The sequence below is a fragment of the Alosa pseudoharengus genome, unplaced genomic scaffold (genome assembly GCF_046254945.1).
Source record: "Alosa pseudoharengus isolate Yale_2024_CS ecotype anadromous, Long Island Sound unplaced genomic scaffold, YU_APseudo_1.1 YU_APseudo_1.1_scf_4, whole genome shotgun sequence".
Classification (NCBI taxonomy): Eukaryota; Metazoa; Chordata; class Actinopteri; order Clupeiformes; family Clupeidae; genus Alosa; species Alosa pseudoharengus.
The window spans coordinates 39,438,042-39,458,573 of NW_027468774.1; the positions used below are offsets into that span (position 1 = coordinate 39,438,042).

General features: G+C 42.1%; 1 protein-coding gene across 2 annotated transcripts; it reads left to right on the forward strand.

The window, feature by feature from the left end:
• The first annotated feature begins 1,928 nt into the window (after positions 1-1,928).
• On the forward strand, positions 1,929-20,048 carry ppl (periplakin). Of its 2 annotated transcripts, none has more exons than XM_076266248.1 (22): positions 1,929-2,185; positions 6,280-6,385; positions 7,535-7,689; positions 8,209-8,329; positions 8,512-8,637; positions 8,819-8,860; positions 9,407-9,568; positions 9,875-9,982; positions 10,082-10,177; positions 10,589-10,711; positions 10,948-11,094; positions 11,990-12,141; positions 12,316-12,419; positions 12,760-12,917; positions 13,081-13,259; positions 14,189-14,327; positions 14,583-14,776; positions 15,622-15,772; positions 15,877-15,960; positions 16,432-16,548; positions 16,786-16,878; positions 16,970-20,048. In XM_076266248.1, exons 1-22 carry the CDS (start codon positions 2,139-2,141, stop codon positions 19,634-19,636), a joined length of 5,271 nt encoding a protein of 1,756 aa, XP_076122363.1. In that variant the 5' UTR covers positions 1,929-2,138; the 3' UTR covers positions 19,637-20,048. The 2 variants fall into 2 exon arrangements, with proteins under 2 accessions (XP_076122363.1, XP_076122364.1); XM_076266249.1 differs by having other exon boundaries at positions 6,283-6,385.
• The last annotated feature ends 484 nt before the right edge of the window (positions 20,049-20,532 follow it).

Genomic DNA, 20,532 nt, shown 5'->3' on the forward strand with positions numbered 1-20,532 from the left:
AGGCAGCTCACTTCTCTGGGTTAATGTGTCTTTTAGTATATTTAGGATATTCTTTATCTTCTACTGTCCTTATTGCTTAGTTGTGTTTTTATATTATATACTTTTAATTACTTTTTCTGCTGTTAGTGAATGTGTGTGTGTTGTCTGTATGCTACTGAGACCTTGAATTTCCCCTGGGGATCAATAAAGTATCTATCTATCTATATCTATCTACATATGTCCATGCAAGTGGCCATACAGTGAAAGAATGTTGCATGATATTTGTTATACTTCAATGCAGGGAACATGGTCTGTCTGTAAAACACATGACATCAATCTTTAAAGAGACATGCATGTGTTTGCATCACATGACTTAAATGTGAAAATATCAAATGTGAAAAATATCAACCACTGAAACTGCCTTGAAGTTGATAGCTGTTAGCTGACAAATACTTATAGATCTGTTTCTGAAACTGGGATGGTGCAAACAAACAAAAATCACTGTGACTGATTTGTAATCATTTGTTCCTCTTTTGGTTTGGGACAATCCATGCTTGGGGTGTCATTTGACACCTGCTGATTCTGGCCTGCAGACAATGGCAAAAACTGTTTCCAATGGCAAAGACCTTGAGACCAAACCCCTCCAGGAAATAATATGAGGTTTAACTGAACACTCTGCAGTTGCAACAACATACTTATGTGGAGACACACACAAAGTCACTTACACTCACAAGTAACCAGCATTGCAATGAACTGTCATATGGAGGATCCTTTGCAACACAGTAATGACACAAGTTATTACAGTAAATGTTATGTGTGTTTTGGCCTATAGGCCCAGTTACAGCTTCATGCAAAGCCTCTGACAGGTTGAGTCTTTAAACAGCCACACCCTCCACTCAAGGAGAGAGACGGAGAGCTCACTCTCTTGTTGGAAGATTTGCCGCCTCTAGTACATTTCATGACATTACATTTAGCTGATGCTTTTTAACCAAAGCGACTTACAAAAAGGAAAACAATCAAGGTAGAGTGCGATGAGACCTCTGGCAGGTGTCTGCACTGTCCTCTGGCTAGGACTAACAGGAGGAAGGCTACCTTTCCTTTTGAACTTGAATATGCTCCCACCCCCCTCCCTCCTCCTTACCCTGTCTGTCCTGTTCTTTCTTTCTTGGGGATAAATAACGTTTTTTTTTTTGTATTTATTGAATTGAATTGAATGTTAGTGCAGCAATAAATGCTACTTCCATACAGTCAAGAGTCAGTTGTAGTCAGGTGGTAAGTGCTAGAATTAGCATATCTAGTAAAGGTGCCAGTCTCTATGTAAATGCACCTGTCATTACTTGCCAACCTGTCCTTTTCTACCACTCTTCTGTGCCAGACGTGTTCTCTGGCTGCGTGACCTGGGATGGTTTAGAGGGAATGATTTGATGGGTCATAATCTGCGCCACATATTTTGATAATGGGTCATTGGGGCAAAATAGCATTTGATGATGATGATGCCAGTGCGAAGATCAGCATACAAAACACACAATCTGTCAGAAAAAGAAGACTATTTTTGTGTACAGGTGTATCAACACCTTTGGGAAATAAAACGGTACATAAGAGCATGCTAATGATCATGGTTTATATTAGCAGACAGGTGTTAGTAGCCTACCCCCACCTTATTTACTGTAAATACTGAAATGACATGATACATATATTCATGCCAAATGAAATTAAAGTTTTATTGCATTTTTGATGGCCCCCCATCATTGATTATTACATTGAATAGTAAGTCACATTATACGGCTATAATGACTGTATGTCGTAAATGACCTTCGCACTATTAGTGCGCCATATCCAAACAAGAAGGGCCCACACCCATTCCACGGAGTGACAGCTTTGTACCACCAAAAGGGGAGGATTCCATATTATATTTAAGCGAAGTTGCAACTGTATCCAATGAGTTGTCTGTGACAGGAAGTGCCACTTGGGAGGTGTCACTTGGAGGACTGACGACACGTATACTCGGACATACCTGTTCTTAGCCAGGTGTTTAGAGAGAAAAGGTAGCCTACTCCACAGAGCAGAGGACGTCAAAGCCCCGTCGTGTTGTGTACCAGGATAGACAGAGCGTGCCCAGTTGAAACAGGTGTTGGAGAAGCCCTTGATATTTAATCAAGATGTTTAAGAAAAAGACCGGCAAAAGCGCTACCATTACGCAGAAAAGGTAAGTGTAAAATGCAAAAAAGTAAACTTTTTTCTAAGTAAGCTGTGGAAATAAGTGAATAACAGATGAGAACTGTGAGCCCTGAAGAAACGAAGACAGTGGAGGAAGATGAAAGTGAATTAACTTTTCTGAATGTCTACTTCTACTGAAGTTCAACTTTTGTTTCTCATGTATTGGCGACATTGTTTATAAAGCATGGTACATTTCAAAGCAAGTCGTCTGCTTTTCATCGGTCTCTCGCTTTTCTTTTTTGGAACTGCTTTTCTCTAAAACTCTCAAGATGTGGTTGTAAGATGGACGTATAAATCGCTACTACAGTAGCCTTCGCATCGCATTTTTAAAAAACCAGAAATTACTTAGTATAGGCTACTTCATGTGTTCTCTGTTGAAGTTTGTATCGCTATGAAGGGTGTGGTGAGAAATGGACTGTCATGCGATAAGTAACTTTGGATGTTACGAATTCTCAGGCTACAGAGTTGAATTTTCAGAGAAATAAGTTTCATATGGCAAAATCCGCAATACTTCTCGGATCAGGGCTGTTTGGCGTTTCTGACCATTTGATAGGCTACTTATCAATCAAGCCTTGAAATGTATTGAATAATTCTAAAGCACTTGTAAGGTTTGTTTAACCTGTGAGATAAGAGAGCACTGGCAATGTTTGCAGTAGGTGTCATAATCTCTTTATGCACACTTAACTCTTAAACTATGTTTCTCACATTAATTTAGTAAAGATGCATGACATCAATAGGCTACTTATAGCTCTTTGATAAAGGATGTATGTTACCCTTAAGGTACTGACTGTGTAAAAATGTTGGTCACTTCTCTTTAGAATGCATTTGCGATGAAAGCCAACTGGCTGGTTTTGCAGAGTAGGTTTGAACTGGCTCATTCAGCTCCTGTATGAATGCTCATTTAACATTAGATAGTACAACCTTCATATAAAATGTTAGAAAACCACTAAGCCTCTAAAAAAAATAAAATTTGCATACTGTGCTAAGGAGCGTGTTAAACCACAGGTAGCCTCTCTGTTCCCACAAGGCAAAACTTGGCCAGGCGCCCGTATGATGGTATTGGTCGGACAGGTTCTGTTGCTGGACGATAGTTTAATACCTGGCACCTCATGTAAAGGACTGAGTTGGGTGTGTGTGTGTGTCATGGAATCTGAACAATGTGGATTATCCCCACCCTCCCCATTATAGTCTGCACCCATGTGGCTGTCCTTGTATTTGTGAACATTTGACATGAAAACATTAAACACCAAGGCTACACACATAAATCATTCCTCCATCTTGGGTGCTGCTGTGAGCTGTCAACTAATTTATGTTTCGACCAGCTCAGCAGGCAGAGGAAAGGCTGATGACGTTTATGTTCTGTAAAGAGCATCGCTCATTTCATGTCTTACATGACAGACACACACAAAGAATTGACATTCATATATGTTTGAGCTCAGTGTGTTGTCACCAAAGGAATAATTTCTGTAGTAGTAAATCCAGTCGTTTAAAAGTGACTGTCATGCCAATTGATCTGGGATTTTAAATGAATGCCCAAGACTTGTCTCTGGAATGCATTCACTGTTATCTCATATAGGCCACGGATAGCCCAACAGTGATCCAGACTACTGCTTTGTTAATGTGTTACAACCTGGATAGGTGTGTCTTATCTGTGAGGGCACTCTCCCCCTCGAGCTAAGCATCCCTTACTTGGTGAAAGGGATTAGACAAACTTTGGACCTCTGTTTCCCAATAGAAATAGATGTTTTTGTACATTCATCACCAGTTATCTATGATGATGGCAAACACAGCACGCTGGTTTAGGTGATTGGATTGGAATGATCAGAATGTTCATCCCGAAGCTCATCCCGAGGTGTGTTAACCTACCCTCAGACTAGTGTTTCCCGCAGGCATGTTGTTGCCTCCCTTGCGTTCATTTTCTGTGTTTTCCCTCAGACTGATTATAACTCTAATACGTGTTTGGGATTTGGTGAAATTACATAATTGAAACCATGTGTGTGAGGGGAAGGGTCCCATGCCTCGGACATATTTCTGCATTTAGGTCATCAACAACACTGCACACTGCCTGTGGTCATTGAGAGTGTGCTCTCGTGGATGTGCTCTTTTGAAGGGCAGATCACTCAGTGTGTGTGTGTGTGTGTGTGTGGTCTTTCCAAACTAACAATAAATAGCCATGACTTCAGTTTTGTGACTACTGTGTAGACCATATTTTAGCGTATAGAAATACATACAGATTTGGATCTTACGGGCAATGTGTAATTAATTCCTCTCACATGATAAATCCACATCATTCTGTTTGGTTATGATAAAATGGCAATTTTATAGATGTAGTCTTGTGGTTTTGGTGCTATTAGCTCATACAGCAAAGATGTATGAATTTATTATTTATTTTTTATTATGTATAATTGGTTTACATTTCCATTCACAGATAATGTTATTATCAACTCCAGCTCTTGAATATCTCAGTATGGATAAATAGTGCTTTCTTTGTGCTGTCTGTAGTTTTTGCTAAGCCATAACCATGTCTTTAAGCCTGGTAGGTTTACTTAATGAGCCGGACTTGAAAACCAGCAATGCACTGCTTATATAATAGTAGTAGAAAACCGGTCCAACCTGTTGGGAACCCACATTGAAATTTTGCTGGCAGTGCCCTCAACTGTCTCAGTGTTACCCAAGGTCCAAGGACCACATCTTGGCTCCTCATTGTGGTTCTCTACCCAAACCATATGGACGGTGGATAAGGACTAGTATTGATTTGGCTCTGCTGCAGTGCACTCTGACTCACTATGCTGCTCTTTCCCACATAAGTGAAAGCAGGACTACACTGGTGGGAATGAAGGAAGAGCCACAGAGTGAGTGAGAGTGGGTGACTCATAGGTGGGAGCATGTGCCAGTACTGCTGTGTGGGATTGTTCTGGTGAACTTTAATAGCTGCTTGGGATGATGGTGGATCATGCATGTTAGCTCTTGTCCGCAATTCTAGCTAAAGACAGCATGACACGACATCAGATTAATGTTCACATCAATGTTGTGCAAGAGTGTGTGTGTGTGTGTGTGTGTATGTGTGAGACTATGTGTGTGTGTGTGTGTGTGACTGTGTGTGTGTGTGTGCGTGTGCGTGTGCGTGTGTGTGTGTGTGTGTGTGTGTGTGTGTGTGTGTGTGTGTGTGTATGCGTGCTTGAGAGTCTGTGTATGTCTCTGTGTGTAGGTGTATGTGTATATATGTGTGCGTGTGCACGTGTGTGCATGAAGGTCTGTGTGTGCGTCTGTGTTTTATTGTGTGTGTGCGTGGGTGGGTGGATGTGTACAAACATTAAGTCATGCTGGTATGTCCATATTTGCATGTCAGACTGTAGTACTACAATTTCCTCTTTCAATGTGGTTATCATCTGGCTGGGCTTAAGTCATTTGTAGCCCTGTGCACTGACTCATACTCTGTTGTTTATGCCACAGTTGACTACACAAAGTAAAACAGTGGGGTTGATGGGTTGGAATAGCAGCAGGTGTTGTGGCACTACACTCGTGTACACCTTTTCCCCCCTCTTATATTATCCATGTAATAGCAACAGTAATGACATGTTATTATTACATGTTGAAAAGAAATACTTCAGCATTGCTTTACATACATGTATATGTACATGCAAGAATGTGTATGCGGTATACATGAATATATTAATATATGAAGACTTTACAGTAATGCAGATACGGTAGTCAAGTCCCACAAGACCTTTCAAGCCATTTTCACTGAAATGTGGTTGCCATCAATCTCTCCTCAGACTAATTACCCTTCTTTTTAGGGTAACGTGGGTGAGGGATTTGTAGTTTGGAGGTGGCACATTTGTACAAGCCAACACTGTGTTCATGTCTTTTAATATCAGTCATGATTTAAGATTTGAATATCAGCCAGGATATTAGAACCACATACTAAATCTTCAAATGTTTGATGCTTAAAATGCACAGAATATATTGTGATCCCTTTTGTGTCAAACATAACACATCCTCACATTGACTTATGTGATTTTTGATTGTAGTTTTGAAATCTTGAAATAAGTATATAATTGGCATAATATGTGTTCCTTACAGCAGCACCAAGCCTGCCAGTGAGTTGACATCGCTCATTGAGAAACTTCAGAAGAATGCAGACAAAGTGGAGAAGAACATTCTGGAAACTGAGCAGAACCTTAACCGAGTAAGCATGCATATCTACACAATGAAAAGTTGTACTACTCTGTATACACAAATAATCACTGCACTGTTTTAGCTGATCCTGTGGGGTGGCCTTTTGCCCCATGCTATATTTATATAAAGAAAAGTGGGGGGGCAAGTGCACCGTAACCACATGTGAGTCTGCTCCCCCGTGGAGACCCAGGTTCCATTCCGACCTGCAGTTATTTCCCCATCCCACCCAGTCTTTCCCTCGTCCCACCTGCCTCAGTCCGGACTCTCCCTCCCACCCAAATATACTTTTAAAACAACAATAGAAGAAAAGTTATACTACCCCAATTTACACAAATAATCAGTGCACTGTTTAAACTGTTCCTGTGTGGTGGCTTTCATTTGCCCCATGAAACACTTTACACACTGTGTTGGTAAGTGGTAAGTTGGGAACAAATCAGCGAATAAATCAGCGCAGTATAAAGTACCTGCAAACTGCCCAATATTTTCTTTGCTGCTTTCGATTCAATGTAAGGACATGTCTCTCTGTGCCGCAGGCACTTTTATATCTCTTTGGATACTTTTCAGTGGGAGCCATGCTTCGCAGGAAACAGGTTGCCAGGACATGTTTTCATGGCTAAAATCTCAATGCGTGCAGATTTCCTTTCACTAGTCTTTGTTTTAGAAACCCTGCACCCAAAAGACCTTTTGAATAAGAGAGTCCCATTGACATGTTTTACTACTATCTATGTCACTTACTTGACAAACAATGTTGATGTGTCCGAAGTGGCCATATAGAAATAACCATACTTTTTTACTTTACATACATCATTTACATGAGTTAAATATGAATTAACTTAATTAAATATTAAATAACTTTAATGTTAGATATTATTATTACTAATTATTAGTATTAAATAAACACTAAATTAAACATTATTACTGAATAATGAAGACACACACTTAATGAAAGAGATCACACTAATGAGAGATTGAATAAACTGAATATCCCCCGCCCTTTGAGCCATTGTAAGCTTGTGGCATGGCTTGTGGCTTGTGTCACCAGCACAAAGGTGTGTGAATGCTGCAGCAGAAAAGTGAAAATAGAAAAACTGAATGAAAAATGTTAATACCTCTGCAGTAATACAACTATATCATGTAAACTAAATTGATACTTCTTTAGGATGTGGCCAAAATCAACGAGGGCAAGCAGCCACTCTACCAGGAGGACACCAACAAGCGCATCCTGAACTCGCTGGAACTGCTCAAGGCTCTGGACGATGATGCAGCTGCCGCTGGACGCCTTCAACACCCCCAGGCTGAGATGATCGAGCAGGAGTGAGTGTAGTACATTCCTGCAGCTGTGCCACACTGTAGTCTGGTCTGCTATGAGAGAATGTGTTCATACAGGAATTATTATGCAGTTTTTATTTTTTTTATTATTATTAAGGACAGCGCTCATCAGTTCTTATCAGAACTGCATTGTTGGGAGGATTCAGCACCCAGTCTAGTTTAGATTAAGATTTTTTTTTTTTAAAAAGTGATTTGATTAGTGGCCTTGTATTTACCATCACAGCCTCAGTTAGTTAAGCAGAACAAGGGAGAGAGACCATACACAATTAGTTGAAATTGATAAATTGCTGAAAAATGCATAATACTCAGGATCACAGGAACACCAGGCCAAGAAAACCAAATGCAGCAGTAAGTGCAAAGCTCTTTCATGTACAGATATAGATCTTAGTAGGAGCGACACTACTGTATCATCTTTCACCACTGTTTTGTAAAATGTGGCTGTAAGCAAATGAAGGACAGTCGATTGACAGTGGCTACCTTTTTTCCCCCATTTGCCGGAAACAGCATGAAGCAGCTCCGTGACCGCGTCATGAGACTCAGAGAGGACCACGACAAGATCTACCACCAGACGCGAGGAGAGGGTATGCCCATGGTCAACTGGGGCAATATTGTGGATGAGAAACTGGTCAGTGAGCCTCTTTAGCATACAACAAGTTCACAGGAGCTCATCTCTGTCAAACACAGTGTTTTACATCATGCTGTTTACAGTGCATAAGCATTCACTAATGTAACGTCTGGCCCTCCACTTTGAATTGCGTGAGTAATTCCGGGTCACTAACGATCATGTTTTGTCTTGCGGTTTCACAGTCGAATCTTAACAACAAAGGATTCGGACAGGACCTGCCCTCCATTGAGAAAGATGTGGAGGAGCACAACATCTTTCAGAGCGAGGTCGAGGCCCTGGCACCTTACGTCACTGAAAGCGATGATAAGGTGAGATGGCTCTACAGAATGAAAGCTTTTAACTACTTTAATGGATAGTGATCTTCATTTTAATAATTACTTATAGTTCTTACATTGTAGAAAACAATAACCCCCCCCCCAAAGCAGAGCATTTAGCTTTATATGATCTCTTATAGTCTCTCTCTACCTCTTCCTTCCATTCGCATAACAGGATTATGTGGGAGGACTCCAGATGAAGTACAATAAACTGCTGGTAAGAAAAACCGATCTCCCTCTCAGCTTATGTGCTCCTTCTGTAGCATATTGCACAGCAGTAGCTCAGGAGTTCCTCAAGTCACTATGGATTTACATTTACATTGGTAAATATAGTAGGTGGTGTTAAGTGATAAAACAATGCTGTAACAGGCTACTTAATAAGATGGGGAATCCTTGGGAATTCTACTACCTTCTACTACTTTTTACTACCTTGTAAAGAAACTAGAGTATGAGAACCTACTAAAAATATTATTTGCTCTTCTGAGTCACACTGAAATCAGTTAAGATGTCATTTGAGAAAGCCTCTTCCAAGTTATCCTGTGCAATTTGACAATGGATTTGACAAGACAGTCATATAGAAAACCGTATTTTTGCATTGGTAAGTTCAGATTCTATACGGTTATGAAGGGCAATATAATGTACTCAGTCACAGGTATATTGGGCTTTATTTCAAGTGAACAAAATGTTCACGTGAATACTGCTGAATGCTGAGCATTATTGACCCAGTGTCACCCCCACCCCCACCACCCCCCCACCCCTCCAGGCCAACTCCACCGCCCGGCAGAAGCACCTGCTTTCCCTGCGTGACTACATGCAGCGCTGCACCAACGAGCTCTACTGGATGGACCAGCAGGCCGAGGAGAGAATCGGCTACGACTGGAGTGACACCAACCTGGACTACCCTGCCCGCAAGAGGCAGTATGAGGTACAAGGATATATAATTAACGTTAAATAACATTTGAGATGACTATAAAAAGGTTATGTTTATGAGGTTTTGTTTATGAGTTTGTGATGTGATGAATTCAGGGTTAGATAAATATTATGTTTTGCATAAGATTATTGAATTGGTAGTTAGTGTAATGTACAAGCCAGCATGCAGTCAGTTGGGTAGCATTACAAAACAAACAACAACGAGTGAATCTGAACATTCTTTTTAGATTAGAGTAATAACAAAGGGACCCTAAGGTATCCTTGCCCTAACATATGTTATAATGTAATAATATGAACTTAGAACTTCATCGGCAAGTGCCTGGAGAGCAAGGAGGCCACCATCACTAAACTGAATGATGACGGGGAGAAACTCATCGCTCAGCAACATCCAGCAAAGAACGTCATTGAGGTACAGTTGTATACATTTGTAGTAATAGTGTTAATTAACTATTTGCAGCTCTAGTGCATGGTTCATTGTGTTTGAGGCTAAAATGGCTCCCTCTCTCAGGCTCATATGGAGGCTGTCCACTCTGACTGGAAGGAGTACCTCAACCTGCTCATCTGTGAGGAGAACCACCTGAAGCACATGGATGAGTACCACAAGGTAAGCACAGCAGTGGATGTCTGTGCTGCTGTCCGTCTGTTTGAGTGCACTGTTGTGGCTATTGCATGAGATTGTTGTTGTAATTCATTTGTAATGAAGAGGAGTCATACTTTTGGAACTTTTACCTGCTGGTTATAATAGTCGTGTTATTCTATAGCTACGCCTGGTATGTGTGTGAGAGATCTCCTTAAGACTTTATCTTCCTGCTGAGGGAGTTTTTTTCATGACTTGACACTGAGATGAAATGTCTTTAGAAGTCTCTGAATGACAATAGGCATTCATATACAGTAGGGTTTCCTTGGGGCTCTCTGATGAGTATGCGACTCTGTGGCTATTTTTCTGCTGAGTTTCTACTTGGCTGCAATTAGTGGCAATGTCAAATTACAATGCCCTCTCCCTCTCCGCCCCCAGTTCCAGAAAGAGGCGAGAGACACCCAGGACTTGCTGAAAAGGCTGGATACCGACATCAACCAAAAATACAACCCTGAATTCAAGGACATGTTCCAGATGGAAGGGCTTATCAGTGACTTGGATGTGAGCCCTTTTCCACACAGACTATATATTTAGCATAGCACCATTTGCCAATTATGTCTTTTTCCCTACATGACTTGTTTTAACTTTCACATATATGCATATGTATTTGTATATGTACAGTATGTATGTGTGTATACATATATACCTATATATTTACATTTAGCAGACACTTTTATCCCAAGCATTATGTGTATATCTCTGTTTGATTGTTTGTTTGTGTCTATGTGTATGAGTAGGACCAGGCGAAGGCCTTGGATCACTTTGATGATCGCATGAAAGCCCTCCAGAGGCGGAGTCTGCAGGTGCTGCCTCTCAAGTACCGCCGTGAGCCTCCGTCCAAGCTCCTCCCCGTTGAGGCTCTGTGTGAATTTGACTCCGAAAAGGTACTGCAGAAGCCTTAATTTACCATTATCACACACACACACACACACACACACACACACACACACACACACACACACACACGCGCACACGCGCACACACGCACGCACACACGCACACACGCACACGCACACACACACACACACACACACACACACACACACACATAGACACACACACACACACACACACACACAACTAGGGAACAGGTTAGTTTCCCCACCCTGTCTGTAATCACTCTTTATCTCACACCCATCAACACACAGACACACACCCATGCACACACACACACACACACACACATACACACACCCATGCACACATAAGCATGTAGACATGCAACTACACACACATAAACATGTAGTACACACAGACACACACCCATGCACACATAAGCATGTAGACATGCAACTACACACACATAAACATGTAGTACACACAGACACAAGCACATTTAATATGTATGCAGACAAACCCATTTATATTTGCCAAGGGCTCCTTCTGAAAAATGTGTGGCATTTTGTAAGCAAGCACTATTGAATGTGTCAAATTTCCCCCTGACTTCTCCTCTTAAAAGTACTCAAACTTTCTTTTACCATTCTAATGTATTTAAATCCCTGTGAAATACCAACTGTGCTTCCGTGGAGTGTCTTATTTTTAAAACCCCTACTGGAGATTATCCCCGGGAGCAGTGGATTTTTGGGAATGGATTTCAGGGATCTGCAGAGTGTTTTCAGGCATTTCCAAGGTTTAACTATCCAAGCAGGTCACGAACTAAGAAGCAACCATCTCTCTTGCTCATCTGCCTCGCCTTTTGTGTGTGTGTGTGTGTGTGTGTGTGTGTGTGTGTGTGTGTGTGTGTGTGTGTGTGTGTGTGTGTGTGTGTGTGATGCGCAGGGCCAGATTGCGCGCGGCGAGAGGTACACCCTGCTCAGGAACAACGGGAATAAGTGGGACGTGAAGGACCAGTCTGGCCACACGCTGACAGCTCCCGGAGCCTGCTTCTTTATACCCCCTACTGACCCAGAATCTGTCACCATCGCCGACAAGTGAGTTTCCTGGTCAGCGCACTTGGTAGATAACACACACACACACACACACACACACACACACACACAGGCTGTGTCTTTACCAGCAAGTCATATGTTGCGGAATTCTGCTGCTTTTCTCTTCCTTTCTTGAAGGTCATTAAATGGACTTGTTTGCGTTTGTGTCACTTTTAGCCTCCTCAACCAGCAGGCGAACATCAAGAAGAAGGTGGCCACCAGCAAGGGCACTCTGCAAACCCGACTGGGTGAGCTGAGGAAGGAGAGTCCAGCAGTACGTGGTGAGTGTGCAAATGTGAAGAGAGAAACAGACACTCCAAAATGACAGACATTTGTGCTGGTATGGCATTTGTCAAGGGGTGTCAAGTTGATGATACATGGGGCAACTTTTGGAGCTGTGTTGCTGGGCAACCACATAACCAGTTCCATTTATTCTGATTGGATGATCATGCTGATTTGCCTACTGATAATTAAACTTCTCCGGAAAAGAATATATTTCTGGCATATTTCTGGAGTGAAAGGTGTTTGCTCAAATCCTTTTTCTCACTGTGGCTAAAACTGAACTAAGTCAAAAGCGTAACACAAGAACTGATCCAATCTATGATTAACATGTGATCACAGATAAGGAAGAACAGCAATGTCGCCAGCTGATGGCCGGGCTGGACAAGGTGGTCAATGATCTGGACAAGCAAGAGAAGGCCATCAATGCTCGAGTGCGCCCCCCTCTGGAACAAACCCGTCCACTGCAGGACAGTGCAGACCGACTTCAGGAGATGAGGGTCTGTTTTACTTGATTTTCATCATGAATTTGTTGCAGTGTGATATCCACCAATGGGGTTTAAAATGTGTTTTAACATGTGCAATGCGGTGATTGTATCAGAGGACTAAGTTAGATTTAAATTTACAGTTGTATTTACTAACAGCTTGTTGTATCATTTACAGGATATTACAAATGCTGTCAGGAAAATTGAGCCTGAGAAGGTCTCCAAGAACAAAGAGGCAGAGTCCTTCCTGCACTCCAACCCTAAGTGTGCCAGTGCCCCACTGCTTTACTCAAAGGTGGACGAGGCTGATAAGAAATACAACAAAGTAGACCTTCTGCTCAAGCTCTCTGATGAGAAGTACGTGTAACTTACATGACAGATATAATGTATATTGTAAAATTAAATATATTTATAGCATATAATTTTAGGTTGATTAACATAACCCGAGGTCTTTAATAACAGTGAGTGAAGTGTTTGACTGTGGGAATCGCCTTGGGTGGGACCAACTATGGAAGCTCCAGTAACAGACAGGTCAAACTTTGCCTGGGCTTTGTCAGGTTGCCCGTTTCATCTTCCTATGGACAGAGTGTGGTGGAAAGTTTTTGGCCACATGGCCCTGGGTTAGCTGCTCTTGCACACCGACTGGGCGATTAATTTAGCTGGGCAAGGAGATGTGGGGGGAGGCATATATTGTGCGGCAGTTTGCATTTATTCATTTAGCAGATGCTTTTATCCAAAGCGATTTACATATGTCAGTTATATTACAAGGGCCATTGTCCTCAGAGCAACTCAGGGTTAAGTGCCTATCTCAAGGGCACAACAGTGGAAGACGAGTACTGAACCCACAACTTTTCAGGATACTGCATGCTAGCCCAGCTCCTTAGCCACTATACGCTAACACCGCCCGCCAGTTTGGGTCTAGGTGATAGGCAACTCTACCGCCAGGGCTCTGATCAGCCCCAGCTCACCTATTCCCTGGATACCTATTCCCTACTCTTTAAGGAACTGTACCAGTAGCACCAGATCTCCGTCATGCAGGCAGGGACTTGTGTGGTGTCATTGGAGCTTCTGTAGTTAGTCACACCCAAGGCGATTCCCATAGTGAAACACCAAACAAAGTTAGATAAAGAATATTATAACAACATACATATGTATACTGTGACAACAATTTTAACAACTTTTACCTTACCATACCATCTCTGTTCAGATAAGTGAAGAGAGTTTGTGCAATTCTATTTTCCTCTTTTTATCAAAACATTTTCATTCATTACAATTGTCTGTTTCAGGCTTCGGAACTCCAACCGCCTGGAGAACTCTCTTCAGAAAGGAAAGACCCTTCTCTCCACCTATGAAAACAAGTTGGCCAGAGAGGAGGTTGCACCTGCAGACTCCAGCTCTCTGGACAGAACCCTGCGTGAGCTAGCTGTAAGTCTCCAAGACGTTGTGATCTCTCTCTGTAAATCCAAAACAGTACAAGGCTTTTGGTACATTACAACACTAGAATAGAATATTAAAAACACACTGGAAGTAAGATCTGAGAGTTCAGTTAAAGAAGTCAGAAATTCAAGGCAGATATGAGAAGTATGATGTTTGAAAAGTTAATATCCCCAAGACACTAGGCTACTATATAATGTCACCAGGTTTATGACAATGGTGTCCTGTGTGTTGTAATCTGCACAGGATATGGGATCAGAACTAAAAGCCAAGAAAGGGGTTGTCACAGAGGCCGAGGAAAACCTCAGAGCTGCCAAGAACAGCTGTGACAACATGGCCGCTAAGCTCCAGGAGCACTGCCCTGATATCGAGAGGCAGGAGCAAGAGGTCAACAAGCTCAACAAGCGCTATGACAACCTGAACAGACAGATTGACTCCAGGTGAGTGGAGTTTTGTGTGTGACACAGATTTTATATCATATAGAACAAAGCTACAAATACTAGATGTCCTAGATGTTTGGCTTTGATCATGTTTAGAGAGAACAACAAACTGTGTATGTAGAGAGAAAATTATTAGATAGATTTCTCTAGATGTGCTGTGTGTGATATGTGATGACCCTGTGCCCCTTCAGGCCTTCTCCTGTCAGTGTACGGGCAGGGCTGGGCCTGGTTGGGCTAATACCCTCATTGATTACACCTATGGTTAGGGTGGGGCTATATAAAGGGTTCCCTATCTCTCTCATTAGGCACTTTTCTTCCTTCTTGCAGGCCCTTACTTTGAATCTCTCACACTTGCACTTTGCTCTCTCCCCTCATTTGTATCTCTATACCTCTCTTTCTCTTTCTTTGTCTATAGGCCTTCTTCACTAGCTTCTCACGTGCTGACCCTCTTTGCATACATACATCCATACACGCACACCACCACTCCCATTAATTTCCCCCTAGACATTTTGCTATTGGTAACCTTCTGCTTTACTTTAATAAATTAATATATTTGGTTTGAACCTTGTTGTCCGTGTCCCTCTTTATGTTACGGCCTGGGAACGAGCTGGCCGTAACATAAATGATATATTTTGGTGTGATATAATTTATTATGATTTCAAATTACATATATGTTCTTTGGATGTTTGAAAAATTAGTATCAGAGATGGCCATATTCCGTTTGCATTCTGTTTCGTGATGTGTTTTTTATCGAAAAAGTAGTCCTAGACATTTTGTTTTGATACTGACATTTTGACAAGGTGACAAGGTTTCAGGCTTTCATGATCTGGTTTATTTGCTTTTAGGTCACAGAGCCTGCAGAAAGGTAAAATGGCATATAACAACTACCGCAATGATTATGACAGTCTCAATAACTGGCTGTCAAGGGTGCCAAACTATGAGCCACGTGACACTGATGATAAGGCTCAAATAGATTCCAAGCTGAAAAACCAAAGGGTGAGTAGTAAATGGAGAAATCTATGTAGCTTAACTCACTCAAAATCATGATATTAGACTCGATCAATTAGACTTGGGAAATTTAAAAATGCTTCTTTTCACAGAACCTGCTTTCTGATATAACAAGGAAGGAGTCTGATCTCAACAATGTCTCTAAAAATGCACAGCTTTATCAGCAAGCAGTGAAGGTAAGCCATCCCTGATATTTAAAGAATTGTATCATATTTCTTGTGTTGTGTATGCTAGTGCAATGCCTGTACAAAGGGTTCCCACAGGCACACAACACCATCGGTCACCATGTTGTTGAGGTGAATATCCACTAAAATTGCCTGCATGCACACAGTGTCCAGAGGCGGTCATCATTTTATTAAGGTCAAGAGCCGCAAAATGTTGTCATGTCATTTAACAACATAGCATTTTCCATTCAAATAACTCGATACTTGATACTGCCCTCTCTTGGGTAGTCAATGAAGGCACTTACCTAGAATGAAGATGGTTGGATGAACAGATCGAACGATATTTTAAGAAGAAGAAATACACACTCAGACAGAGATTTTTTACTTCATAGATAGATATTTAAATTTCAGACTTGACTTCTAATGTGTTTCCCTATGTTTGTTTCTCTGACGTTCACTCTCACGCTCTCCTTTTGTGTTTAGGACTACGAAAATGAAAGTGAGAAGTTCAAATCCATTCTTGACCTTGAGGATGGTCTTGTTCCTCAGACCTACAAGAGAAGCAGACTTGAGTCCCCTGCACAAAGAGTGAAAGGAGAGGTATTTAGCCAAAACCCCTTAAACAAGATGTCCGAGTTTTCACATAGATTTCCGTTTCTCGAAGTCAGCAAGTACTGTCAGATCTATGTGAAAACTCGCCGGATTTCTCATTTAATCACTGTCCTTGTGACAACATAAAATGCTATTTCTGTTTCTGGAAATTATCTTGCTGCCCTGTGCTGCCTTTGGACAAATGCAATTTTATGAATACTCTTCTTTTCATTTTTTTGTTAACAGGAAGCTGCTATTGACTCCAAATTTACTGAAGTGCATGCAATAAACAAGCAGAGGTTGCAGAATCTTGAGTTTACTCAGAGTCTCCTGAATCAGGTAACATATAACTGAATACTCACTCAGTGTAATATGCAATGAAACTTAATACACTGGATCCTTATATCTACACTGTTTATCACTATTACAGCAACCGGAGGTTCCAATCATCACACAATCTGTCCAGACTGTGAATGCTTCAGCCCCAGGACAAGAACCTTGGAGAGTCAAGAAGCAGCTGGATGAGGAAACTCAGCGACGTGAGCAACTTGAGAGAGAGATCCAGACTATCCAGAGCGACATCTATGTTCTCGAGGGCCAGAAGCCTCAGGACACCATTGTGAAGAAGGAACTCATCAAGAAGTTGCCAGACCCACAGCTGGACGAAGACATCCACAAGGTCCAGCAGAGGCTGTCCGATGAGCGCAGGACCACTCGCCTCCTGGAAAGCGAGTTAGACACCCTCCGTCTGAAACTACGCGGCCTGGAGACAGAGGTGAAGGAAGGCGCGCAGCAGTACACTGTCAAAGAGGTTCTTCGCATTGAGAGGGACCGCGGGCAGGAAGAGGAGGTGAGGAAGGTGAAGGAGGAACTGGAGGAGCTGAGGAGGCAGAGGACTTTCAAAGACAACGAAATCATTCAGATCAAGAAGCAGGTCAACATCCTATCAGAAGAGAAGAACAAGGAGCAAGAAATCATCACCGAAGAAGAGGTGATCAAGGTGCAAAATGACCCCCGGCTCGAGAGTGAATACAGAGATCTCCTAAAGAGGAAGCAGAAGGAAATTGATGGAAGAGCTCAACTGGAGGATGAGCTCAAGTTCTTACAGGAGAAGCTGAAGAGGCTTGAGAAGGAAAAGGCCATGGCTGAGGAGAAGATCTCCATCAGAGAAGTCCTGAAAGTTGAAAAAGACATGGCCTTGGAAAGGGAGGTGGATAATCTCAGGAATCAGTATGAAGACGAGAGGGCTAAACATAGGTCATCTCAGAGGGAGAAAGTTGATCTTGAAAGGAAAATCTCAAGTCTTGAGACCGAGAAGTCAAAGGTCATCATCCAAGAGAAGATGAAGGAGATTGTCCGGCCTGACCCCAAAGCAGAGGCTGAGGTTGGCACGCTCCGTATGGAACTGGTGGAGCAGCAGAGGAGATACAAAGATACCGAGCTCCAACTGAAAACTCTGCAGGATGAGCTCACCATGCTGAGGAATAGGGGCCCTCAGGTTGAGGTCAGAGAAATGATCAAAGAAGTCATCAAATACAAGACAGATCCTGAAACTGAGAGAGAGCTGGAAAGACTACGTAATGAGATAGTGGATAAAACTCACACGATAGAGAGGTCCGAGGTAGAAATCCTCAGAACTAACAATGACATTATGAGATGGAAAGATACCAAACCCCAGGTGCAGACCAAAGAAGTGATCAAAGAGATTCTTCAGTACCGTGAGGATCCCCAAACCAAGGAGGAGATTGAGACCCTGAAGAGAAAACTCGCTGAGGAACAGAAGAAACGTCTAGACCTGGAACAACAAAGATCAAAGAATGAGGAAAAGATCCGTATTAAGAAGATGGACCTTTCTCAAGTGAGAGAAAAAATTGTCCAACAGGAAGTTGTTAAGGTCGAAGAGGACCAGCTCCTGAGGTCAGAGTGTGATGACTTTGCCAAGACCATCAGCAATGAGCAGAGACAGAAGGAGAGTCTGAAAGATGAGCTTGCAAGGCTTCAGCGGCAGAAGGCAGACCTGGACCTTCAGCTTGAAGAGATTGAACGTGAGCGCAGAGCTCGACGAGACGCAGAGCTGGAAATCCAGCGCTTGAGAATTCGTCTTAATGAACTGGAGATCAGAGACAAAGAAAACCGTGAAAAGGTGACGGTGAAACAGAAGGTGGTGCTACAGCAAGATCCTCAGCAAGAAAAGGAACACTCCATTCTCAGGTTGCAGGTTGAAGAGGAGCGACACAAACGCACAATGCTGGAAAGAGAGCTTAATGTCTTGTTGGAACAACAGTCATCACTTGAAAAGATGGAGGTGAAAGAAAGAGTGGTGCGCTCTGAAAAGATCCAGGTCGAGAAAGATCCCGAGGCAGAAGTGGAAATTGAGAGACTCAAGAAAAGTCTTGAAGATGAGAACAAACGCCGACGCGAGCTTGACCAGGAAATCAATGAGCTCAACTCCAGGCTGCAAACAATGGAGTTCACAAACACAAAGTCGACCAAAGAGCTTGATTACATCCGCGACGAAAGCAACAGATTGCAGCAGGAGAACCAGCGCCTCACAAACGAAATCAGGAAGCTTCAGTCAGAGATTCAGATTACCAGCAAAGAGACCAAACACATCACAGAGTCCATGCCGTTGGAGAATGGCAAAAACCTTGAGCTGCGTCTCACGTCACTTCAGAAAGAGCTCTCGGACCTCAGACGCATAACAACAGATAAAGATGAGGAGATCGAGAAACTCCAGAAGAGCTTGTCTGCGATGAGAGTGAAGAGGGAACAGCGGGAAAGCCACCTGAGACGGTCCATCGTCGTCATCGATCCAGACACGGGCAAAGAGATGAGGCCAGAGGAGGCTTACAAACTCGGACTGATTGACTGGAAAATGTTTGTCAACCTGCAGAGCCAGGAGTGCGATTGGGAGGAAATCACAGTCAAGGGTCCAAGCGGGGAGTCTTCAGTTCTGCATGACAGGAAGTCTGGCAAGAAGTTCTCGATCGAAGAGGCCCTGAAGGCCGGGCACATTACAAATCGTCAGTTACAGCAGTACCTAAACAAAGAGATAAGCATCCAAGAGTTTGGTGTGATGGTGTCGGGCAAAAAGTAAACAAATTCCAAAGAAATATTCATCTGTCTTTCTAAATATATAAATCATATTTCCATGTTTTCAGTAAGAATACTACTTCTCTGTAGTTTCCAGTTTAACACTGAAAAAAATTTCAGCCATTATGATATTTTCTTCTCACAACACAAAAATGTGTTTATTTATAAATACTCACCTTTTGCACAACTTGGTTGTGCCATGCTGTAGGGCTGTATGGTGAACTTCTCTATGGTCATATCTGAAATATGTTGGAGAAAGCGGTTCTGAATGTATTCAAACATGGTGTGCTCTTAACTGGGTTCAGGATATATTGGTGTTATAACTCACTATTCTGAATTCTCTGCCCTTAGTTCTCTTTTACACTGTACTTGTACGCTGTACACTGTCCTAAATAAAATGAAAATGTATCTGAAAATGGTGTTATGTTGGATTTCTGTATGTGCTATGCAATACCAATATCTGGCAGTAAGTTAATAAGATGCAGGCAGAGACTGTATAAGGGCTACAATAACAGAGATAAGAATTTACTCCACCATTTTGTTTTCCAAGAAATTTCAGTAGAACTGTAATTGGGTATTGTTATTTGATTTATTTTTCCTCAATCAAACAGCAACTGCAATTTGATTGATATTACCTGAAATGCACAATTAAATAGCCTGACTTTTTAATGTTTTTAAAAACATAGAAACAGTAAGCTATAGCGTTTTGGAACCAAACTTTTCATATGTAGGCCCACAAGGATGGCACCAACAAGATTTTAGGTGGCTTGTTCAGCTGCTTTACATTTCTTGGGATTGTTTAAGCTATGTTCATATGTGTTTATATAAGCTATGTTCTTCCAAATTCTCTTCAATTGTCATCACTGATGTACACAATCAGGAAAAGTCTACTGATTTCCA

What these genes read in the sequence shown, in the direction of transcription:
- ppl (XM_076266248.1), top strand. Translation starts at nt 2,139, where the DNA reads ATGTTTAAGAAAAAGACCGGCAAAAGCGCTACCATTACGCAGAAAAG. An exon ending in CCAAGCTGAAAAACCAAAGG is followed by an intron (nt 15,773 to 15,876) that starts GTGAGTAGTAAA and finishes TTCTTTTCACAG; the next exon opens with AACCTGCTTTCTGATATAAC. An exon ending in CACAAAGAGTGAAAGGAGAG is followed by an intron (nt 16,549 to 16,785) that starts GTATTTAGCCAA and finishes TTTTGTTAACAG; the next exon opens with GAAGCTGCTATTGACTCCAA.